The sequence below is a fragment of the Globicephala melas genome, chromosome 17, assembly GCF_963455315.2.
Source record: "Globicephala melas chromosome 17, mGloMel1.2, whole genome shotgun sequence".
NCBI lineage: Eukaryota > Metazoa > Chordata > Mammalia > Artiodactyla > Delphinidae > Globicephala > Globicephala melas.
In genome coordinates this window covers 69,716,752-69,742,318 of record NC_083330.1, presented here as the reverse complement: position 1 = coordinate 69,742,318, position 25,567 = coordinate 69,716,752, and the positions used below count along the sequence as shown (strand labels likewise).

Genomic DNA, 25,567 nt, shown 5'->3' with positions numbered 1-25,567 from the left:
ATAAAAAAAGAACTCATCAAATTATAGGGTATTCTTGCCCTAGGACCTCAGAGAGCTTCTGCCCCAGACTCCTGGGAAATGAGGCCAAAGGAGGGGAGCTGATTTGGCCGAGGAAAAGGAGCTGACCTCCCCGGCAATGCCGTGTGTTCCTTCTCGGTGCCAAAGTCACAAAGCTGTCATTTATCAAAGTTTTCTTCTTGAGTAATGTTTCGGATGATAGGCAGCTTTGAAAAGTACTCATAGCAATAGGTCCAACCGCGCTTTGGGTAAATCAGAGAGAGAGTCATCATACATGAAAGGACCTTTTTTTGGACTTCACATTCATAGGTCACATAGTTGAAAGACACATTTATTTTCTGTCTGAATTCTTTGAGCATTTTGGCAGTTGTGCTGCAGACTTGTATCTCTGTCTGCATGTGAGGACAGGCGCTGTATCTTAGGTGTCTTTTTGGCCCCTGAAGAGTCTAGCAAAGGACCTGTTTCGAAGACAAACAATGGTATTAGTAGCTAACATTTATTGATCATTTACTATATACCGGCACTGTGCTATAGCATCTTGCATGGATTATCTCATTTATCCCTCACAGCAGCCTTAGGAGAGAGAGAGATCTCCTCACCATCCTCCTTTTAAAGGATGACCTCCTTTGAAACTGACATTAGGTAACTGCTAAGGTTAGCAATCCCTGTTAAGTGGCGGGGCTGGGATTTGAACCCAGGTAATCTGAATCCAGATCACACATTCTTAACCTCTGGAAGGATTATAGTGCTGAATGATTATAGTAACTGAATGGAACTGAACTGATGGGTTCCAACCTAATACCTCTGCGCCCACTGGGGAATGTCCTCAGGGATTCGGGAGACAGTGGTCTTATCTCTGAAAGTGTCCAAACAAGGAAAGGGAGAGTAAAGTGGGTGTGGCAGAAGGAGAAATCTCATCTATGCTCTGTGCTGTAGGGTTGCCCTAGGTTGGGGGGAGGGGAGGGTCATTTACTAAAACATCACGACTGACTCCCAATGTTCAGGTTACAAAACACCTCTCTCCTTATTTCTTGTGACTTCTAACCTTTTATAAAGGGGCTCTTAAGGAAGGGCAAAGGGTGGGAGGGGAGGACTTAGAAGGTCCATCCACCGACACTGATTGCCCTCAAGCTCCCTGGCTTTGCTGGTTTTTGGAGAGCAGGAAAGAAGAGGAAGAGGCAAGACAGTGATAACGGGGGTGGGTGTGACTCCGGTCTCATGCTGTACTCGCAGTCTCCTTGCTCAAAGGTAGGGGAATCAATTAACTGGTCCTGTGCCAAATTTTATGTAGTTACATTTTTTTTTAATAAATTTATTTATTTTATTTATTATTTACTTTTGGCTGCGTTGGGTCTTCGTTGCGGTGCGCGAGCTTCTCATTGCGGTGGCTTCTCTTGTTGCACAGCATGGACTCTAGGCACGCGGGCTTCAGGAGTTGCAGCACGAGGGCTCAGTAGTTGTGGCTTGCGGGCTCTAGAGCACAGGCTCAGCAGTTGTGGTGCACGGGCTTAGTTGCTCCGCGGCATATGTGGGATCTTCCCGGACCAGGGCTCGAGCCCGTGTCCCCTGCGTGGGCAGGCGGATTCTCAACCACTGTGCCACCAGGGAAGCCCTGTAGTTACAGTTTTAAATGGTAGGCAAATGTCTACAGGCATTCCTTGATACCGTGATGCAAAGACCAACATAATCCGTTCTTAAATGGGAGTTTCAGATACTTTTCTTACAGCAAGGTCTTTAATCCCTTCCTTGAAATGTAACTGGTTAGGGTGGAGGAGTGGGGCAACACTCGGGAACCAGCACAGCTGGGGTCTGGCCCTGATTTCCCACAATTTGGCCAGGGAATGCTGGGCAAGTCATTTAACCACTGGAGAATCTGCTTCCTTGTCCGAAAAGTGAAAGGGTTGGTAACCGTATTATTCCTGAAATTCTTTCCAGCTCTGTTAACAGTTTATGATGATGCCAGATGATTGAAGAGACTCTAAGAACCAGAATTCCTCTTTCTAGTTCTCCTCTCCCAATTTCTCTTACACCCCTCCCCCAATGTAAATACTTATTCATTCATTCATTCTTCCCTCCATCTGTTCAATAAGTATCTCTTAAGCACCAGGGGCTCTGGGACTGTAACAGCAAATGGAAAACCCCCTGGTCTCAATGACCTCGCAGTCTAGTTGGAGAAATAGAAATATTTGGAAAATAGTGCCATGGAAAAGGGTCATAAAAGAGGCACGTGCTCAGCCCTGATGCACAGACTTGGGCCTGAGTAAGTGTGAGCCACTAAACTGAAACTAAGACAAATTCATCAAAAAAAAGAAAAAAGAAAAGAAACCTGGATGTTCTCTAAGTGTTTCTCATTTTTCAGAATCCCGTATAACACTGCAATTTTTCTTCACTGGACGTTGTTTTACTTATATTAGAAAAGATGTAGCTCGTAAAAGAGAGCTGGCTCAATCCAAAACACATTTATTGGGTATCCACAGGGAACCTGTACTAGGCAGTGCCTTCCGTGGGGAAGGAAAAGCCTGCAGGGTTTGGTTTCAGACAGGCTGTGAATAGCAGTTCTCTGTTTATTAACTGTTGTGCTTGAGGAGATTGGGCACGTCTCTGAGTTCTCAACAGACAGGGTGGTCCCTCACGAGGCTATTGGGGGAGATTTCAGGAGATGGTGCTTGTAAAATGCCAAGCCTGGGGCCCTAGCAATCTCTTGTCCCTCCCTTAGTTCTGCAGAGATGTAGGTGATACAGATAAGGATACAATTTAGTCTCCCTGTGCCCTCAAGGATTGACAGTCCGGGAATTCTGTAGTGCTGGAAACTCAGTAGGAAGGTGGAGCTCTGAGCCAAGCCCCACCACTAACAGAGTTATTTGTCTCTGGGCGGGCAGGGGTGAGGTGGGGTGGGTGGGTTTCTCATCTCTCCATGTGTAGGGAGTCTGAAGTCCCTCCCAGTGATGCAGTAACCTTCACACAAAGCAAGAGAGGCTACATTGCAAACAGCCCTGTGAAGATTAATCCCAGCTGGAGGAATGGGGCAATAGGAGTGCTCGCCAGACCAGCCAGGCCTGCATTTGAGTTGGGCTTGTAATGAGTTCCCCAGTAGGAAAAGAGAGAATACATCGGCTCCAACAGAAAGTCATCCTAGAGCTGTGGACCCATTGTCCGGAGGCTGATCACCTGGCTGTGAAATCGGACCAGTCAGTCTGGCTCCACCACTTGGCAAGGTGACCTCTAAGCTCCAGGTTTCCCCCAGGTATAAAATGGGGATAATACCAGCTCCCACTTTACGTGGTTGCTGTGAGTGTGAAGTGAGGGCAGGCCTGCTGCGGTGCAGAATCGTGCAGGGCATATAGGAAGCAGAACAATTGTTAGTTGATATTATTTTCTTACAGGATAGAGCAGAAATATATTCCTGAGTTCTTTCAGTTGATATTTACACCAGGATTCTGAGTCTTCTGGGTCCCCAGCACTCTGCCTGACTTTTCTTCCTTATCTCCCTCAGAAGGAACAGTCAGGGAACAGAGAGTTAGTTTTTTGTCTCCAAACAAACCATATTCTCCTCTTTACTCACTCAGAACACTCCAGTGGTTTTACTTGGAATATTTAAATAAAGTACATTGGAGACTAGAATAGGCTCTTTTTTTTATTACATGAAATAGTATAAGCGTACTTGGGATGCGCTCATATAAGGCACATGAGCGAAGCAGTCTGCAGTGTAGGTCGAACATGGCAACGTGAGCCTGACAGTAAAACACGTGGAATCCAATGCATCCCTCCCTCCTCCTGCCCCCCGCAGTGCTTTCCTTTCTTCCCGCACTTTGTTAAGATGATAGAAAACAAATTAATAAGGTATCAGGTGAACTAAGGAAGTAACAGTACTTTCTTTGGTTGTCTGAGTTGGGAAAGACATCTAACGAAGTAGCACTATGAGAGGTATCATCGAGAGCCTGATTTTTGCAGGCAGTAGAAAAAGCCCTGGATTTCGTCTGCTGGGCTCTGGGACATTAACTTGCAGTGAGATCACCTTGTGTCTTGGTTTGCATTGTTGTAATGCTCCCACGTCATGACTGTTACGTGGATGAATTCAGACACTGCCTATATAACAACCAGGGCAGTGCCTGGCCCAGGATGGGAGCTCAGAAAGTACGGGGTTGGCCAAAATGTTCGATCGTAACATCTTATGGAAGAACCCGAACAAATTTTTTGGCCAACCCAATACTATCCTACACCTCAGTATCCTCGGGTTTCTCTCCGGTAAGTTTAGGATAATCATACTTACCTCATAAAGTTGGCATGAAGTTTAAAGAAGGATATGTGTGTCCAAAATGCTATACTTAGCAAAGCATCAGGTATATTGCAGTTCTCAGTAAATTTTTTTTTGGGGGGGGTGAGGAATATCAGAATTTTGATCTCTAGATAAGGCTTTCAATATTCCCGTAATACCTGAAAAGTATTGTCCACTTATGATGTCTCAGACCCTGTTAAGCACTTTATGGGCTTTAGCTCATAGACTCCTGAGAGCACTAAGAGATAGTTACTAACATTGCCCCCATTTTGCAGATGTGAAAACCGAGACTCAGAGACATGAATTACTTTAACGAAGTCTAATAGCTGCTATCTGGTAGAGATGTGAGGCCAAGTCTTCCTCTTGAGAATCAGCCTATAACTCATGCTATTATGAAACAAATGCCCTGTTCTGTCCTCTAGAAGTTGCCTTGATCAGAATATCCTTCTTTACAGGAACTGTGTTCCATGAAAATAAGGCTTTAATTTTATGGCCTCCATTCAGTTCTGATCCTGATTAGTATTCATCCTATTTGATTCTAGATACTGTTTATTTACTTCCAAAATCCATCACTCATGGATCTGACCTCACAAGGGATACTTACAAGAATAAGCAAGGTCTCTAAAGACGGTTCCCAAATCTGAGATCCCAGACTTTGGGAATTACTGTGCAGTCTCCCCTTGGCCCTCTCCTTTCCTCCTCCAGGTGACTAATTTAGGGAGATATCTGAGTCTTGGAATGAAAAAAGATGTATTTGTAGTCATACTTCACATAAAAAGGGAGTTCAAAGGGAACTAACATTGGCTGATTATTCAAACTGCTTTATCCATATCTTCTCACTTTATTTCACGTTAACACAACCTGTAGTGTAGTAGTTTTATTATTACACTAATTTTGCAGATGAGAAAACAAGGCTAATAAGTGACAGAGTAGAGATTCAAACCCAGGTCCCAGTTAACACAAAGCGTATTCTCTTCCCACACCACCTGTTGTCCCTGTCCCATGAAGGCACTGGGAGCCTTGGAGGAATGCTGTAATTCCATCCCATCAGCTTGGGCCGCTGCCTAGCACCGTGGATCAGAGCACCGGTAGCTCCTCTTGGTTTCTCGTGCCCAGAGAGCACTTCACACCCCCTCCCCACTCTGCCACCCCCCGGTGCATTGTCAGCTATTTTGTAAAGGCACCTCCTTGGTCCTTAGGCAGATGGATGAGTGGAGCCTGCAACTGGGAACCTAACTCAGACAATCCCTGATGACTGTGGGGTCAGTAGTGCCATTGTTGACCAGGGAAATAAACCATCACTATTCTTACCGCCGCTTTTCAAGGAGAAGAAAAGTATTCTGTAAGGACCATTCTCACCTTGGTCAGCAGTGCTCAGAGTAAACAGGCATGATGAGTCCAAGGGTGCCGAAGGGTGTCTGATGGAGATGATGATGACAACAAAGAGGAAGCGTGCTTTAGCCAGAGTCGGGTGCGCACAAGTACGCGTACACGTGTGTACGAGTATGTGTGTGTATTTTTCCTGGCTCCGGAAGGGATGCTGTGTATTTCTGAGCAGCTCTGCACAAAGGAATCCAGCATTTAAGTTTTGCCCGCATTAGATTCTGTTCGCAAAAGATAGCCAGGAATGGTTTTCGGGGCATGGTTTCAAATTTAAAAAGGATTATGGCCGGGCTTCCCTGGTGGCGCAGTGGTTGAGAGTCCGCCTGCCAATGCATGGGACATGGGTTTGTGCCCCGGTCCGGGAAGATCCCACATGCCGTGGAGCGGCTGGGCCCGTGAGCCATGGCCGCTGAGCCTGCGCGTCCAGAGCCTGTGCTCCGTAACAGGAGAGGCCACAACAGTGAGAGGCCCGTGTACTGCTAAATACATAAATAAATAAATAAATAAATAAGGATTATGGCCCATGAACTCTAGAAATGGCGGGTGGAGGTGTGAACCTTTGAAATTCTAATTGCAGCGCAGTCTAAGGAGGTATATATTTACCCGGGCACAATATCTCATTGTTCACATACTCCTTTCTTGGCCGGAGGAGGAGCAGATACATAACATAATCTTCAAATGAAACTGAAACAACGATTGGTGGCAGCAGTTTGGACTCTGGTGAGTTCCGTCAAGAAAGAAATCCCCGCTGTTGACCATCCCAGTTAGCTTAGCTTGTCCTAACACTCTTTATTCCTTCCGTCTGTAGAGCTGAGGGAATGCACAGACTCAGCTCCAGCTGGGAGGGATCTGTGTGGTCATTTTGACACACCCACCCCTTTATTTTACAAGTGATGGCACCAAGGCCCAAGGCGACAGTATCAGTTATTAGGAGAGAAAGGTCTGGAATCCAGGCCTCCTGGAGTTGAGGCAGTTATTCACCGACTCTAGGCTTTTCATAATGGCTCATATTTATCGAGTGTTTACTCTAAGCCATACCTATGGGATGGAAGCAGCTACCAGCCCAGCGGAGGTGACAGGCATTCGATGACAACTTGGAATAGAGGGAAGAGTAGAAATAATGCGAAATCAAAGTCTAAATTGATTTCCAGCCTAGAGGAAGGTCTTCCTGGAATGGATGGAAGTCTAAGTGCTGGGTGTTGGGCTCTCAACTGCTGCATGGGGTAGCATGCGGTTACGGAGGCTCAGAGAGCTTGATTAGCCCAAGCTAGTAGTGGCCATATTTGCTCCAGTCGCAGAACCTTCTAGATGCAGGATGATCCAGTTAGTATATGGAAAAAGAGGTAGGATTTTCTTCTGGTGGCTCATACGCCAGTCTGTCAACAACAGCACATGAGCAAGTGACCTCCAGGTGCAGGTCTTTTCTTTTTTAAAAAATATTTACTTATTATTTTTGGCTGCGTCGGGTCTTAGTTGCGGCGCGCGGGCTCTTTGCTGTGGTGTGCGGGCTTCTCTCTAGTTGTGGCGCATGGGCTCCAGGGCACCTGGGCTCAGTAATTGCCGAGTGCAGGCTTAGTTGCCTACGTGGTCCCTTCCCCGACCAGGGATCGAACCCGTGTCCCCTGCATTGGAAGGCGGATTCTTAACCCCTGGACCAGCAGGGAAGCCCCTGGGTGCAGGTCTTAAATGGCCTGCAGTGGCCATTTGGCTGTCTCCCCAGAACCTCAGCCTTGGTGTGTCCCAAACCAAACTTTTAAAGTGTGAATGAGGAGAAGGAGGGTGCCTGTTTGCTTCTTTACTTATTTTTTAGAATGCCTCTCAGAACTCATGTCTCGACACCTCACTTTGGCAGGGAAGAGTCTTTATTGGTGTATGCTGCCTTACCAAGGCCTTCCTTTCATTAGCTGAAAGGCTTGCCTTCCTAACAGAAATGAACAGTTCTCTGAAGGCACAGTGCAGGTTCAGGACAGCCAGCACAGGCAGACAAAACAGCTGGAACTCTCACAGTGGCTTTCCTGTGCACAAAGCACTTTCTCATCCGTTATCATTTAACAGCCTCATGGGGTTGGTGCCCTCATCGTTCCCCTTCTTGGGAGGCAACTGAAGGCCAAGATCGCAGAGCCAACAGCACGAGGCAGCCCCTCATTCTCTTTTCTGCTCAAGATGTCACCTTGTCAGAGAGGCCTTCTCTGAACGCTCCTTATACCATAGCACCTGCATCACTTTGTTACTCTATATGTGCTCCACTTTATACTACACAAGTATTGCTTGTCTGTTTCCCTACTAGAAGGTAAGGTCAGGAGAGCAGCTCATTGTCATTGAGGAATCTCCAGGGCACATAGTAGGGCCTTAGTAAATAGTTATTGACGGTGAGCGAGGAGATGCGTTTGCATTCGACAATCCCCCCCAGGCCCAATGCTAAGACAGGTCCACAAGGTCCCACCCTGCCTTGAGGCACCCCGTTGTAGTTTGCAGAAGGTTGTCAGACAACAAGACAACCGTACAAGATGGCAGGAACTCAATCCCAGGGGAGGCCCCGGGGTCAGCCTTCTGGCGGGGGCGCGGCAGGGTGGGGGGGGCATTTGGGAGCTGAGTTTACCAGGCGGCTCCCATTGGCTCCAATTACAGGAGCCAATCCTGAGGCGCTTCCTAAGGGCCTAGCTTTTTTTTTCAAAACCAATTTCATCCACAATCAATGGTGAGAAATTAAATGGATTCTTTGGATTACGTAGATTGAGCAAAATAGCCATCTGCCAGGGCCGAGGAATGAGCAATCTGTTGGTAATTTTTCTGCTGAAATTTGGCATCTGCTTGGCGTTGTACACCATTTGCACCTCGGGAAATACCTTTTTACACCCCTGACCCTCGTCTGGCCTTCAGATTAAAAAAAAAATGCAAATGAAAGATTAGAAAATTATAAAAAAGAAAGAACCCTTCATGTGTCTTCACTTAGCATTTTAGCGACTTAAGCAAACTGCACAAAACTAGCCTTCCAAAGGCGGTGAGCGCCCTGAAAGGGAGTGAGGGCCGGAGCCGGCGAGCCGGCAGCTGCAAGCCCGGGCGCCGGGCCGGCTCCTCGCTGCGGCCGCGCGGGCCGCCCCGTGCCCCTGTCGCCGGGCCCGCGGCTCTCGCAGCAGGAGGCGGCTCTCCGGGCCTCGCTTCCTGCACCCACACGGGGCTAAAAAAGAACGCGCACAACTTTTTTTGGTCCTCCTTCTTGCGAAACGCTCGCGTAACAAGCTCGCCGGAGTAACCGCTCCGGGGGCTGCCCGTGGACGCGGGCTTCCGCTGCCCCGCGCGGCCCCCGCCCGGGAGCGGGCGTCGGAACGGGGCCCGGGCGTCGGCGCGGGGGCGCCGGCCGGGGGCGGGGCGGGGGCCGCGGCGGCGGCGGGGGGGGGGGGCCGGTGGCGCGTGCGCAGAGCACTTCCTTGTTTGTCCCCGTGACTGTAGCGGGAGCGCCGCCCGCCTCCCGCCAGCCCGCCAGCGGGAGTGTGTGCTCAGTCAGTCGGTGTCCGCGCCGCCGCCTGTCAGATCGTGTGAGAAGGCAGCGCCTGCCGCCCCGACCTGCCCAGCCCGGGCCCCCGCGCAGCGCCGCGTCCCCTCCCCCGCCGGCATGAGCAGAGGGAGGCGGGTCCCCGAGAGTCCCCTGCCTCGCGCGCCGCTCAGAGTTTGAAGGGCCCCGCGCCGAGCGCCGCCGCCGCGGCCGCCGCCGCCTGCTTCGGCCGCCAGCCCTTTCTCCTGCCGCCGCCGCTGCCGCCGGGATCTCGAGCCGCTCCAGGCCGGGCGGCGAGTGGCGGGCTGCGCGCGGGGCGTTCATGAGCCGCCGGCCGGCCCGCGGCCCCGGGAGCCTGCGCCGTGACTCACCCCTCGCCCCCGCTTGTGTCTCGCCCTCCCCGGCAGGATGCCGGACCAGATCTCCGTCTCCGAGTTTATCGCCGAGACCACCGAGGACTACAACTCGCCCACCACGTCCAGCTTCACCACGCGGCTGCACAACTGCAGGAACACCGTGACGCTGCTGGAGGAGGTAGGTCGGGGCCGGTGCCCTCCGCGCATCCCCCCCGCCCTCCCCAGCGCCCGGCCCCCAGCCGGGGACCCCGGCCCGCCCGCTGGGATGCCTCGCTGCCTCCCCTCGCGGCCGCCGCCTCGCAGTTGGATTGTTTCGATTTCCGAGCCGGGGAGGATGGGGATGTTGGGGCCTGGGGAGCCACACCCCCTCCGGGACCCCCTCCGCCCACCGCGCTCCCAGGTGATCGGGGGACTTCGGATGTGCAGCCCCCGCCCCATTTCCCCCGGAGCTGGAGGTGGGGAGAGAACTGAGCGGGCTCTGGACAGCCCGAGGCAGAAGAAGAGGCAAGTCCTCTCCCTCTCTTGCTCCCTTCCTGGGTGCCAAACAGGCTTCTAGGCACTTTCCACATCCTTGTGACCCTCTCGTAACCCGCGAAGTAGGTGGTGTCAGGCCACCGAGGGCAGAGGGAGGCGAAGCCCTGTGGCCAAGGTCACTAGTAGGGGACTGGGCGATGGTCAGTGAATGCAGCTCTCCAAGGCCCGGCTTGGCCAGGCAGGCTTCGCTGCATAGGCGAGGGCCGGTGGAAAAATCCCAAAGGAGTGAGAGGGGGCTCAGGCCGGGACTGCCTCCACCACAGGATTCCTCCCTTCTAGTCCTAAAGCCCTGGGTGGAAAGAGATATCTGTGCAGACTGGTCCTCACCCTCCTCCCCTGGCTGGATGGTTTGGTAGGGTTTGAGGCTGCTGCGCCAGCAGGATCTGCCCACAGGGAACTCCTAAGCTGTGAATGCAGACCCGAGGCTGATGCTGCCTGGAAGAGCTGGCTAGACAGGAAGAAGGGAGGCCTGAGACTGCAGAAAGAACAGCTCCTCTTATCTGGGTCCACCGGGGAAAGGTTGTGGGTGCCCAGGGCAGAGCCAAGGGTGTAGCAGCTTCCTTTAAAATTTTAAGTGAATTAGTGATCAGGCAGAGTGGGTAGGTAAGGAGGAACCCACAAGCCCAGGAGCTGCAGAAGCCTCCGAACCTCCATAAAAATAGGCATTTGTCCTGGAACTCTGCCCCATCTGTAAGTGCTGTAAAGCACCACTACCCTCCAAAGAAGCCAAACCTATTTCAACTGAAAAAGACAGCATTGGGGGAAGTTAGGAAGGCAGATCGTTTTCCCTGCCTAGATTATTATTGTGTGGTTGGTTTACTTGAGGTTTGGGAAGCTCTTTCTGATTTAAGCTCACCATGGCTCCCCCTCTGTAACATTAAGAAGCTTGGGCTTCTGTGGGCAAACTGCTCTTGATGCAGGCTTTGATACTCGCTCTGGGTCAGGTTATAAGCAGAACTGGTGTTCAGAAGCCAAGGGGCCCTAAATTTTAGGAGGGGAGACGTTCCTGCTAGTGCTGGGTCCTGTTTTGCTGGCCTGATGTTGCATATTAGTCTGAATGTTTTATGCCAGTTGAGGTTGCTTCTGGAGTCTCTCTGAAGTTAATGTTGGGTTATTGAACTGAATTTTGAAATTCAGCTGGAGAAATACCATCTAACTAGATGTGTTGGAAAGCCAGAGGTAAATGGCTCTCTTCTTTGTTTTGGTTTTGTTTTTGTCAACTGCCTGTCTGTCGCACCAGCCTGATGTTTGGTGTCTGGGATTAAACGGACTTGCCAGGCATTCAACCCTATGACAAGTCTGTCCTTCACTTGATTGTGATAAATTGAAACATGCTGATATGGGAGCATTTTTCATCCTTCTTCTGTACTAGTTGTATGCTTCTAAGGGCTGTGACATCGGTTAGACTGAGCGGTTATTTTCCTTCTAGAGAAGTTCTTCAGTGCCTGCTAATAGAGCTGTCAATTATTTTAACTTTCCCTTTCTGCACATTCAGATAGTGTCACTGTATTCTGTTTGTGTGGGGTGTGATAAGGGTAAGTATATAGTTGGTGATGCTGTTTGTAGGGGTATGTGCCCACGTTTTGCGGCCACACCAGAGGATAGGGTTAATGTTTTAAAGTGACATGCAGCTGCTCTTGATCTTCGTTTGAGGTTACTAAATTTAACAGCAAATACAGCAGATACATTTTTTTTTTGGCGAGGAATATTGTTTTGCAAGGTTAGATAGAAAAACAGACCTGGTGATGATACAAACGTGGTCACCTATGAAGTTGAGAAGGACTTGGAACCAGGCTGGAAGTTCAGAAGTGTCATGTTGGAGTACGGTTGATATGTTCTCAATGAATGTTTCATAGAGAGTGGCACAATAATTTTGTAACTGTTTTTCTGAACTCAAGTGCAGTCCTGGTCAAGAAGTCATTGTCTCCAGTCTGCATCTTTTAACTGTTGAATTGTATTCCATGACGTTGGACTCGTGAATGATTACCTTTAGCATAAATGTGAAATATGCCCTTTAGTTTCTTGATTGATAATCACCACAGTTGAATTTTTAATCCCCCCCACCCACTCAAGCTTACCTATGTGGAAGAGGTACATTAGTATAAATGTCTTGAGTGGATCACAATTCAGTTCTTAAAAATTATGGGGCTTAGGACTTCCCTGGTGGAGCAGTGGTTAAGAATCCACCTGCCAGTGCAGGGGACACAGGTTTGAGCCCTGGTCCGGGAAGATATCACATGCCGCGGAGCAACTAAGCCCGTGAGCCACAACTACTGAGCCTGAGCTCTAGAGTCCACGAGCCACAACTACTGAGCCTCAGCTACTGAAGTCTGCGCACCTAGAGCTCGTTGCTTCGCAAGAAAAGCCACTGCAATGAGAAGCCCGCGCACCGCAACAAAGAGTAGACCCTGCTCGCTGCAACCGGAGAAAAGCCCGCACGCAGCAATGAAATCCCAACGCAGCCAAAAAATAAATAAATTAATCAAAAAAAAATTATGGGGCTTAAGGTTGTTATCCTCAAAATATAAGGAAAAATTTTGGGCCAGACCGCGAAATCTTGTTGGCCTAGGCTTCATGAGTGAGATATATGGAAACTTTAAGAGCGCTGTTTGTGTTATCTTGTGGTTATTCTTAGGAATAGAACTTTTGGGTAGTTTTTTGGTGATGTGGAAACTCAGGAACAGGAATTAATTTGGGGCAGCTTAGAATTTTTTTTTAAATCTTTTTCTAGTTCTGCTAATTGTCTTCCTATTTATCTATGAAATTTTTTGCTCTTTGGATTCCTAAGTCTCACCTAAAAGATTGTATTCGATCTCCTAGCTTGGAACCCCAAATTAGCCCACACTCTCCCTTTTGCTGCGTCCTGTCGGCAAAGAGTTCTGTGCTTTGCAGATGTTGGCGCGTTTACTTTCATCTCTCTGTGATGTGCACTCAAGGAGCTGGGTCAGAAGTATGTGGTAAAACAGGAAAAGAGTTTACTTCTGGGCTTCACCTTTGGGGGCAAAGGGTCCCACGTGACTCTGGAAGTCATGGCGTGGCTGGCACACAATGAGTGGCTGCTTTTGAGAGGCAAGAGCAGACGGGCTGCCAAGGTTTCATGCTGGTGTGTGAGTGTTTTCCAAGCAAAAAGCCAGTGTTTTGCTTATTCAGCAACCAGAGCACACTGATGTGTGCCATTTGACTTGTGACCGTTTGGAAATTATGAGTAAATGACTAGGAGAAGGCAGAGCTTTCCCAAGAAGGTAGCAAGCAGGCACATTCCAGGACCACTGTCCGGGGAGAGAGTAGGATAGACTCTCCGTCTAAAGGCTTAGATCGGTCCATACTTAGTGCTTGGTGATGGGGAGAGTCCAGTGTGATACACGAAGGTTGGCTTGGTTATTTAGTATTGGCCCAGCGCTTTTACCTTGGGTGACGGTGGAGGAGGCATGTTCTGCCCATTTATTGAGCAGCTGCTCTCTACCAGGCGCACTGAAGACACACGGCACGCGTGATCACACTTAACCCTCATACAGGCTTTATGAAGGAGGGACAGTTGTTACCTCCATTTTACAGAGAAGAAAACTGAGATGAAGTGATTTGTCTCCAAGGTCAAATGGCTTGTAAGTAAATGAAATCCTAAACAGTTAAGACAAAAAGTAGACGTTCTAAATGTCTACAAAGACATATTCCAGGGGTTTTGTAGGGAACATAGGCTTCACTTTTTTTTTTTTTTAATAAATGTATATATTAGGCTGTGTTGGGTCTTTGTTGCTGCGCACGGGCTTTCTCTAGTTGTGGCTCGCGGGCTCTAGAGCGCAGGCTCAGTAGTTGTGGCGCATGGGCTTAGCTGCTCTGCGGCATGTGGGATCTTCCCGGACCAGGGCTTGAACCCGTGTCTCCTGCATTGGCAGGCGGATTCTTAACCACTGCGCCACCAGGGAAGCCCCAAGGAGGCTTCACTTTTATTGTCCCTTCTCATTTTGATCTCATGAAACAGAGGTACCTAAGTTCCTAGGTGGCTTGGTTTTTCTTCATGTTCACGTTCCAGGGAGTTCTTCAAGGTAATACTTAAATGCACTAATTTTTCTCTGCTGTGCTTTCACAGATTTGCGTGTGGTTTTTCAGATTCAAATGTGGGAACTTACTTGGCATCATCCAGGAACAGCATTCACTCAGCATATTTTGGGGGAGCGCTTGCTGTGTACAGCCTAGTGGAGGTATGGGGGGCGGTGCTACCTGGATTAGGTTATGGAGAATCTGATGGTCTTGGAGAGAGAGCTCAGTTGGGCCATCACTCTTAACAAGGTAGAAAGGGGCAGCTCGTAGGTGGGGGAAAATAACATAGGGCATTATCCTGTGACACAAGCTGAATCACTCGTCCAGTCAGTATACAAATTGTCCATACACGTGGCCTGAAGTGTGCTGGACCCTGGGCATGCTAAGATGAACAGCCCTGCCCTCAACAGTCTAAAAGTTTTGTTAAGGGGGTTTTCAGTCAAGTGTGGGTCTTGCATCAGAGGCTGGCTTGTGTTAGCATGGGCAGATGAGGTGTTCAGTCCTTTCTGAAGGCATAGAAATGTTTGGCTAAATGAAGAAATTAATGAAAGTGTGGAATGGAGGTTCCTTATCAAGGCCTGTTCCAGAATAACAGTAGTTAACCAGCTGTTAGTGCTCTTACTGTGTGCCAGCCCTGTACACTATTATTTCATGCTGACGTTTACCCTACTATGATCATTGACCTCATCTTATGATAGTTAAGTCTTTTGCCCAACATCGCACAAACGGTAAGTAGTGGATTTGGGAACTAATCCTATATCTATAGTGTTTCCATGCATGCCAGTCAGACTTCATCTGTATGTGTTTCCTCCCACCCATGTAAGTTTTCATTTTTATCCATGTTCTTTGGGGCATCTTCTTCCATGCTGATGACTAGAGGTCATCAATCTTAGATAAATGCTTTTAAGTCCTCAAGTGTTGTTCTAGGGAATCTCACATGTAGGACCTGTATGGCCAGGGCTTGGAGTCTGACCTTGTTCATCAGCTCCCAGTGTTCTAGAATGCAATTGCATTGCTTCTCTTAAATCTTAAAAGCTGGCAAACTTAATAGGAAGTGCTCCTTTATATAGTGGCTGCTAAACTTGGTTGTAGTCTTAAAAAAAACAAGTCTCAGGAAGGGTTTAGATAAAATCAAAGTTGGTCCTTTGCATTGCTTAAGGTTAAGAATATGTGCTTACTTTGTCCCTGAACTCTTGAAGATAAAACAACAAAAGGTGAACAGGTCTTCCCCGATGCCGATGTCCCATGCAAAATTCTGGGCTCTGTGGCTCAACCCTCAGTCCCGAGGTACTTAGGGTGAGTTTTCTCTGGACATAACCAGCAAAGGCCAGTGAGTGAAGGATACATTTGCCTATAGAAGCAAGGAGAGAAGGACACTTCCTTTATGTACCAGAACTCATCCTCTTTCTAAAATGAGGCTCAAACCTGTTAGCCAGCTAGTCCAAGCTAATGCTGTTTGCCTTTTATATACATCTTTAGGGTTTAAAAACCATTGTCCACTTCTACCATCTAATAAAATCCCTGTCTGATAGCATTCTTATCATTCTTTTACATATGAATAAACCAAGGCTCAGAGAGGTAAAGTGTGTTCCCCAAGGTCACACAGTAGTGAATGCTCTGAGTGCAGGATCTCTGGATCTGAAAGCCTTTCTGTTTCATCTCTAGTTCACTCTTTTGTGCTTCCTCTCTGCTAGTTTTTGTTTGTTTGTTTGTTTGTTTTTTGTCTTGCAGATGTCTACTGATTATTTTTCTTATCTCCACTTGATTTCTAGTGCCAGAGACAGAGAGAGAGAGACAAAGATAGGTTGAGGTAGAGAAGAAGAAGAAGGGAAAGTTGTTTTTCTCTCTTAAGAGACCTCTTGTAGGACCTCTCTTGAAATCTCTGTCTTTCGTAGTCAGAGACAGCACTGCCAGCGGTCCTCCCTGGGCTCGGCAGAAGTGGAAAAGGCCCTGTGGCTTCCAGCTCCACCCTGGCATACTTGGTCTGGGACTGTTGACTAACCTGTCTTTGCCTGTGAGCTGCCTGCAGCCCTGGCTGAAGAACCGTGACTCTGGGTTGGAGTGCTGCAGGGTTCTCCGGCTGGCTGCCTTCGGGCTTCCTGCCCATCCCAGCCCTGCCTTTGGGCTGGGTGCTGGGAACTCTGGACATCAGAGCTGAAGGGGCCTCGGAGAAAATGTAGTCTGGTGCTTGCCAGCCTAGGAGCCTGGGCTCTGAGGGGCCCACGGAAGTTGCCATGTGGGTCCAGCAGCCACTGGCAGTAGCCCAGGAAAATGAACAGACACCTCTCATAGTGTGGGTCAGCATATTTCTCATGCCAGTTGTCTTGGATTTTGGCTGAAATACATCCGCTTGGCGGTGGAGCACTGATTATCTCCTGCTGGTCAGATACTTGGATTGCCAGTTATAGATCCCTAACACTGGGAAGCAAAATGTTCTCTCGTTCTTGTTTTTGGTTTTGCTAGAAGCAGCTTCGAGCTTTGTATTCCAGTGGGAGGAAGCTCATGAAGGAAAAGGACCCGCACAGATCGAGTTTAGTAACGCTGCTTTCAGAGGTGGAAACGGAGACCTAAAGATGGCAAGGAAATTAGGCGGGGATTTGAATTCCAGTCTCCTGACTCCTAGCCCAGGCTCTTTGCACTCTGCTCTCCCAAAGGGCTATGGAGGCTGGTTGTACACGGGGCGGGGTGGGGGTGGGGGGATGGGCGGGACCCTGTGGCTCTTGCGATGATGCCTTTTCCAGTGTCGTTCCCTAGAACTTGCTTCCAGGTAGAAGGAGTGGAGAATGAACCTGAACTTGGGAACCTGATCTTGCCAGCCGCTCTGCTGGTAAGTCCTGCTCTCACATGACCTGCTGTGCGAAGCCACAGCAGCCGTCCCTGATGTGGGGCTGGGAGGCTTTCATTAGAAGCGTTTGTGGTGTTGGATGTTCAGACGTTACCCAGACCTTTGTCTTTACGTCTGGGAGTCAAGGGAGCCTCAGAGAGGTGGTTTCCATTTATGTAACCTAGTCATTTGGGGACTAAAGGCAGACCTTGGCCTCAGCCATTCCCACATGTATTATTTAAACGCGAGTAAGTGATGGGAGCCGGATGGGGATCACTTTGCAGCTAAGCCTCCGTTTCCTCATTCGATGAATAAATGGCATTGTTTTGAGTATTAAAGGAGATAATGCAAGTGCGGCACTCATCAGGTGACTGCATTACTGGTAAAATGTGGCCCTATGAATGCCAAGGCCTGACCTGTCTCATTAGTCAGGCTTCCTCCCGTGGCGCGGGGAGGAAGGAGGTGAAAGGCATTCCTTGATGGGGAGCCGGGCAGAGCTCTTTCCACTGTGGACCAGCGGCGACATTTGGGTCGAGGAAGACAAAGTTCCCTTGCCGAGGTTAATTGCAGCCCTGTTATCTTCTAGTGTGTGTCAGGCAAGTCACTGAACCTTTGGGTGTCTTAGTGCCCTCATGGGGATAGTACCTGCCTCTTAGTGAGTCAGTGTACGTGAAGTGCATGGAGCCGTGCCCGGCATGGTTGGTGCTCTCTAAATGATTGTTCTTACCGTCACTCTTGTTGCTGTTTATTATTAATTGGGTTGGACCCTTGAATGTGTGACCGAGAGGACGACACTCGGTAGAGTCATTTTGGACGGATGCGTGATGAGGTCAGTGACAGAGCCAGCTGTGTGCCTGGGAGGAGCTGGAGGGTGGAGGCGCAGATGGGACTAGAGGGAGGACTAGGGCAGCACTAAACACATTGACCACTGCGGGGGTCACGGTCAAAGCCAACTTGATCTGAAATAGACTGTCAACTCCGTTTTACTCTATACTCAGCCCTTGGCGGTACTGCTGTGAAGTAAGGGAAGCAGTGGGCAGAGCTGCCCCCTCGGACCCAAGCCGGTCTGATGGGCTCTGCCGGCACAGCCTTGCTGTCCGTGCTTCCTGGTGTCACTGCTGATTCTTTGTTTCCTTCCCCCTGACCTCCTTCTGCCGTATCCCCTCCATTGGTGCGTCAAAGCTGGGGCAGTGCTGCCCCTTTTGGTTTTTGCTGGGGCTTTGGGGTAATGAGCCGCGTTCTCTGTTACATAATAAATGCAGGTATTTGGTTTTGGTCATTTGTGGGGAGGTGCTGGGGGAAGCATTTATTTGTTGGCCCTGACTGGGACCGAGCGTGGCAGCTTGGTTGTTTGCTTTACTGATTACAGCTTGAAGCACTGAGACCACAAGGAATTCTATTTTGGTTTGGAGGCAGGCGCCTTCACAGAAAAGGATCTACCCTTGAATTTGCATTTCTGTGTGCCTCATAACTTCTTTTTATTATTATTATTATTTTTTTTAATTTTTGGCTGCATTGGGTCTTCATTGCTGTGCACAGGCTTTCTCTAGTTGCGGCGAGTGGGGACTACTCTTCGTTGCGGTGTGTGGGCTTCTCATTGCAGTAGCTTCTCTAGTTGCGGAGCACTAGGGTCTAGGCGCGTGGGCTTCAGTAGTTGTGCACGCGCTTAGTTGCTCCACGGCGTGTGGGATCTTCCCAGGCCAGGGCTCGAACCCGTGTCCCCTGTATTGGCAGGCAGGATTCCTAACCACTGTGCCACCAGGGAAGCCCTATAACTTCTTTTCAGTGTCAGTAAGATGAATTTTCGTTAGTGGGGCAGGAGTTAGGTCAGACCTGGAGGCCCTTGATCCTGCTTGGTCTTAACAGAATCTAGGAGTTCACAGTGGGTTCTTCCTACCCAGAGCCCCTTCTGAGCAGCCCTGTATCATGGTGCTGTTTGTGGTCACTTACGTAAGAACTGAATTTTAACGCCAAGGCTATGGTATAATTTTCCCAAAAGAACTGGAATATGTGTGCCTTTGGTAAGACAGCACCCAATTTAGCCACCCAGAAGCTAGGAAAACAAAATCAGAGCCTCTTGCCCCAGGGAGGTAGAGCCCCAAATATGATTGCATTGCACGTAGCAACTATTACAGAAAGCAGAGTCCATCCAGACCATCCCTTTCCCTGCCAGATGTGATTTGGATGGAGAAAAAGATAAGTTCTTCCAAGCTCTTTCTGTTATTAATAGAGCCTGGATACCTTGTATTTCTGTAGCATTGTGCTCAGGGGCTAGGGCAAGCACGGCCGTGTCCCCAGTGCCCTGTATTATTATGGGATACACTTGACAGAGCTGGAAAAGGCCTTAGAGACCGTCTCCTGCTTTCTGTGGACGAGGAAGCTGAGACCCAGAAAGCCCAAGTGTGTTAGGCTCTTTTGTTGGAAGTAACAGACTCTGCCTCCCCCCAAGAAAACAAAATACAGCTAGTTCAGGCAAAATGAGGGTTTATTATAAGGGCTCCCGGGGGGGTATTTTATGGAACGTGGGGAGCAAGAATGGTAGGAAGTGAGGATATTCTCTTGAGCAGATGGTAGAGATTGGCAGCCCTGGCTCTAGTGCCCCCCACCAGCTTAGTCTGTGTGCCTGGCTGGGACACCTGGGACAGGGGTTCAGGTCAGCCAGCTGGGGGTCAGGAGACCACTGCTAGTGCAGTCAGCTTTGGTGGGCTGGTGGGGCTATCGGATGGGAGGGAGTCCCTCTTCAGCAGGGACTGGGCGTGATGGTGGTCCTCAGAGACAGCTAAGGGAGTAGGGAAGCACTCCCTCTACCCCGGATCACAAGGGCGATGGGACGAGGATCTGGTCTTCTGGTCCCGCCGTCAGCATCCTTCAGTGGAGTGAGAGCCACATGGAGATGACAGTGCCTCCCTCGCAGGGTTGTCAGGAGGACCAGCCGCAGCCCTGTGCCTCGCCCCAGCGGCCCTGGGGGTGTCAGCTTCTCTGCCCTTCCCTCTGCAAGTCTTGCCTCCCCGTGACCCCCCTGCTCTGTACTCATTTGGGACATTTGAAGGGCTGCGGTCAGGGCACTGCGCTGCCTAACTGTAGCTTTCCTGATGTGGTCAAGAAAGACCAACATTCCACACAGGGTGAGGGTGGAGGAGAAACACCCCACTGCCGTTTAAACCATGGTGATGACATGGTGCTCAGAAGTAATCTCCCATTGATACCCAGGGCGGATGGAAGATTCGGCAGGGCAGCTGGGCTCTGCTGGGGAAATGTGCTGCTTTGATTGGCTGTCTCCCAGTGTCGAGTAACAGAAGCTGCTTAAACGTCTGACGAGGGCCCGCGGCTTTCTTTCCATTTAAGTGACTTCACTGACCAGTTACACACAAAATAAAACTTGAGCGTCTTTGCTGTTTTCAAATGTGGGGAGTCTTCTTTCATGTTTCATTAATCATCTTTTAAAATGTAGCCCATTTCCTTTTCCTTGTCATGTTTATTCACATTAATAACACTTACATAAAATTAGATACTCCTTATTTCCACGAAGTGCAAATCAAAATAAGCATTCACTGCTGGCCTAGCAGCTGCTGCTGCTTTAATAGGAGTAATATTTTTCATAGCAATGCAAGTGAATGCACCGCCTCCCAGTAAATAAAATGGTGCCAAGTCAAAGAACGTGGTCACTGTCCCAAGGCTTCTGCATTTTGAGTAAAAGAGTTTGAACAAATTCTGAATCCGCCAGCACTACAATTAAGCACCTTCTCTACGCTGGGCACTGTGCTGGATGCCTTACACACATCATGCCACTTAATTCAGTCCTTCCAGCAGCTCTGTGGGGTGGGCACTGTTGCCCATTTTACAGATGACAGGCTCGGCTTAGAAAGGATTCAGACCAGTCCATGCTCTTTCTACCTCAGACTCATCCTAAAGAAAAAATGCTTTATATTGTGAATGGAATGTTAATGAAGTAGAACGATCAGGAAATAGGCTTCAGCTGAAGCATGAGATATTTCAGTTAGAGTTGAATAAGAACTTCCTGACAAGATATTAAATACCACTGGGTGGTCATGGAAATCACATTTTTTCCCCTCCAGTTGGCTAATTAACTAAATTATATACTTATTCATGGTCATACATGTATTCACTTTTAGTAGATTGTAAGTACCTTGAGCCCAGGGATACTCTCTCCCCCCGCCCCCTTTTCTTTTACCTACTGTCACTCAGAAATATGACTAAAATAGTGAAGGGTAGAGTGAAATTGCATTTGATTTATAGTTGTTGAGGGTAGGTCTGGTAAAAGTTTTCCAAATGCTGCTGTCTACCTCTCTGGACTTCAGTTATATGCCTACCAATTACATAGAGCAGAAAAAACCCTCGATTGCTAAATTTCCTGGAGGTCTTGCCACATTCATGGCAGACCTGGATCCCAGCTGAATTTTTGGTCTGGGATTTTTGGTGTCTGCAACCTGCAGTCTTTCAGTGGGCTAGCAATTTCGGGAACAGTGACAGCTCTCACTTTTTGAGTCCCAGCTCTGTCCTGAGTACAGAAATAACTGTCTGTGTTATTTTTAACCCTCGCGTCCCCCAGCTAATAAATAATGGAGCCGGGAATCACACCCAGGTCTGTGGGGCTCTGCAGCCAAACCCTTCCCACATCCAACCAGCCTGACTTTGCTGTGATTTAGCTGCAAAGTGCAAGGGAAAGGAAGAGAGCCAGGTTAGTGTTTACTTTCTTAGTGGAAACAAACACACAAACAAGACCTGCATATTCCAGTGGAAGAGAAAGCATTTTCCCCTCTGGATTTGTTTCCTTAATGTTGAATGGGAGGCGTTTAAATTTGGATAATTTATATGCATTGTCTGGGACAGCCAGTTTGTGATATGGTATCAGAGGGATTACCAAGAGAACTGGTATTTTCAAAAAGAGTTCATCTCTCTGATTTTCCTTTACAAATGGTAAGCAGTTGTGCTCTGGGTTTACTCTCCAACTTTTCTGTACTCTGTTACAACTGCTTACGAATACGTAGTGTCTCATTTCATCCACGACACTTTTTAAGGCAGCAAAGCTGCCGTTTCCTCATTTGACAGATGAGGAAACGGAGGCTCAGAAAGTTGAAATGACTTGTCAGAGGTCACAGGACTGAAGAAGTAGCGTGCTGAAGCTCCAGGACAGTTCTGCCATCCAGTCTCGTGTGTTGTGTCCCACCCCACTGCCCTGTGGAAAGCTCACCATCTGAAAGAGGTGGATCTATGGGATGTTTTGTCAGGCGATTTTTAACTTAAAGAATACCTTCTGACTTAAAAAAAGAACATGGATTTTATTATTGGACTATTTTATAATGCTTTGCATTCTTGAATTCCCCCCCCACACACACACAAATAGCTTTTGTAGTCTCTTTTTTCCTTAGTAGCTCAGTTACTTTGGGCATGTTTCTGTTTTAGTTTGTTGGTTTGTTTGTGACTTTCACACATGCAGAAGTAGAGAAACCAGTAGGAACTTCCACCTACCAGCTTCGACAGTGATCTGCTTTGGCCACTCTTGTTTTTATCCCTACCGCCCCACCTTGATTTTTGAAGCAATTCCAGAAATTCTTTCATTTCATCCATACATATTTTAGTGTGTATCTCTGAAAGATATAGACTTGAAAAACAACAGCCACGCTGAACCACAATAAATATAATGATCACATCAAAAAATGAACATTTTCTCAATATAACATTAAATATTCAGTCAGTGTTCAAATTTCCCCAGCTATCTTTTTTTTTTTTTTTAATAATTTGTTCAAACCAGGATCCAAATGCAATCCATAGGTTCAACTTGACATGTATGTAAAATGTCTTTAATCTGTGGGTACCCCCTCTTTTGTTTTCTTTGTAATTTATTTGTGGACGAAAAGAGTTGTTTGTCCCATAGAGTTTCCCATAGTCTGGATAGCGTTGCTTGTGTCTCTGGTGTCATTTAACAGGTGCTACAGTCTTCTTTTTTTTTTTTTAATTTTTATTGGGGTATAGTTGCTTTATAGTGTTGTGTTAGGCTACAATCTATTCTTTTTTTAAAAAAATTTATTTTATATTTATTTTTGGCTGCCTTGGGTCTTTGTTGCTGCGTGCAGGCTTCCTCTAGTTGCAGCGAGCAGGGTCTCCTCTTCCTTGCGGTGCGTGGGCTTCTCGTTGCAGTGGCTTCTCTTGTTGCGGAGCACGGGCTCTAGGTGTGTGGGCTTCAGTAGTTGTGGCTCGCAGGCTCTAGAGCACAGGCTCAGTAATTGTAGCACACGGGCTTAGTTGCTCCACAGCATGTGGGATCTTCCCAGGCCAGGGCTCGAACCCATGTCGCCTGCATTGGCAGGTGGATTCTTAACCACTGTGCCACCAGGGAAACCCTGCAATCTACTCTTTTTTTTAAAAAAAAGTTTTATTGAAGTATAGTTGATTTACAATGTTGTGTTCCTGAACCACTTTCAAAGTCTCTATTTCAAGCATCCCATTCTCTGGGTGCCTCGCCAGTACCTACTGGTCCATCTCACATCCACTAATTTGCAGACCCTACCAGGTCTTTGACCACGTCAGGGCCTCCAGTCCACCGATGCTGCTCTGCGACCCATCCACTGCTCTTCGCCCCCTCATAGCTTCATTCCCCTTTTTACCCCGTGACTGGTCAGGTGTGCAGTCTCCCTGCCATACACTCTCATCCCTCTTGTCCCTCTCCTTGTATTGTATCCACCTTCCAAAGCCACAACACTGACCGGAAACACCTTTGCCTCTACTTTGAGACTACACCCGAGTAGTTGAATGTGGCTGGAGAACAACAGCCGGATTTGCCAACCTGTCACATCTTAAATTTATGAACCTCAGGTGGGTCCTAGCACCGCAGGGAAAATCTACTCTTTGTCTTATTTATGTGGTTCTTCCACTCTTCAGGAGGACTATTTCCTACCTCTTCTCTCTATTCGAACCTCCATTACTCTCCCCTTTTCACTGTCAGCGGATGGCATTGTTCTCATTTCATTGAGCAGACAGAAGCGATCAGAAGAGCACTTCCTTATGCTCCAGCCACTGAATCTACCCCCTGACCTGGGTCTGAATCCATATACATGGCTTTTTCTCCCATGACAGTGGCTGAGCCATCCTCATCCTGTCCTCAGTCCCTTTATCTTGAGCCCTGGATCTCAGCCCCTTTCCTTCACCTACTCAAGAGCCTTCCTCCTGCAGTGATCCTTCCCTCTCTCTTGCATCATCAGCCCTTCCCTTTCCACTGCATCGTTCCCATGAACATATAAACATACCATAGTACCTTTAATCGCTCCTCTCTCTGCTCCCTTTCATAGCAGAACTCCTGAAAAGAGTTGTCTCTGTTCACTCCCTCCAATTCCTCATTTTCCATTCTCTTGAGTCTACCTCAGCCGACTTTCATCGTTATTATTGCACTGAAACTGCTCTTGCCAGTGCAATGGCAGCAATGGTTCCTGTCCTGCAATCTATTCTTAACGTACTTTTGTTCCCAATAATTTTTTCATATTGAGCATAAAAGGAATGTATTCCCTTTGTAGAAAACTAGTAGGAAGAGCATAAAAAAGAAAACTGTAAAGTTATCCATAATCCCGGCAGCTAGGGATAACCACTCCTGTCTCTTCAGGCTTTCCTTTCAGATTCATCTACATCCCGCTTACCTTCGTTTAAAGCGTTGTGAGCTTTTCCCCATATCATTAAAAAGTCTTCAGTAACGTTTTATAAGGCACGTCATTATGTTAATGGCATTTCCCTCCTTCCCTTAAGTTACCCCTGACTGAGGAGTTTGTGTTTTTACATAGTCAGGCTCAGCAGAAACAGAGCAGTGAATGTGTGAATGCATCTGTCATTATCCGCCCTAGTGTTGCTAGATTCCTAGGAGGGGAATTATTGGGTCAAAAGCCAGGTGTATTCATAAATTTCTGAAATGGTTGTCATATAGCCAGATTCCCCCAGAAGGATGGCTCGTGTGACCTTACCTGCCCCCGCAAGCCCTGGGCAGCCTGTGAACGAGCTTTTTGCCCACACAGGGACAGCACCGAGTGAGACCTTGACTTTTAAGTTTCTCCAGAGGGGAAGCTTGGACTTCGGGTGTGCTGTTGCCCTCTCCCGTGTGTTGGTGCACCAGAAGTTACTGTGAGTGTGGAGGGGAAGAGGAGCTAGCGTGGGTGTTCTTGCACTGTTTGCGGAGCGGAGTGGATGGAGGGCCGAGAGCCCATGCCGTCTCGGTGTCACGGGGAAGTGGGCAGCTCCACCCTGTCAGCCCTCCAGTCCTTAGTGGTGACTTCTTTGCCTTCTGTAGCCTCCCTGCCCAAATCCCCGCTCACCGTGGAAATAAGTTTATGAGGGCCTGAGCCTCGTGGCTTCAGGAATACAGAAATCGCATTCGCCAAGGAAAGGGGGGACGTGTAGGAAACAGACATGGAGTCCGTTGGACTCCTTGCCAGGGTGTCACCCGGCCTGGGTAGCTCCTCTCCTTTCTCCTTTGCTGCCTGGATGGTTTCCCGTCCCCTGTTAGCTCCACAGGCCATTTCTCCAGCTGAGAAACTCCTTTGGATCAGTATCTCTTGTAGACCCAAGTACTGCCACATCCTTGACACGTGGTTGTGAATTAGCTAGTGGGACTGTTTCCAACCTACCACTTGGCTGAGAAGTGG

At 48.4% G+C, this 25,567-nt stretch overlaps 1 protein-coding gene across 5 annotated transcripts in view; it reads left to right on the top strand.

The window, feature by feature from the left end:
- Window positions 1-25,567, top strand: part of ASAP1 (ArfGAP with SH3 domain, ankyrin repeat and PH domain 1) — a 351,377-nt gene that overhangs the window by 67,953 nt on the left and 257,857 nt on the right. For 4 of the 5 annotated variants that reach the window (XM_030875819.2, XM_030875813.2, XM_060287023.1 and 1 more), the window contains exon 3: window positions 9,578-9,704. In XM_030875819.2, the coding sequence (XP_030731679.2) occupies window positions 9,578-9,704 (127 nt within the window). Of the gene's footprint in view, window positions 1-9,189; window positions 9,214-9,577; window positions 9,705-25,567 lie in introns of those variants that run through there. The other variant, XM_060287022.2, reaches the window with a different exon arrangement.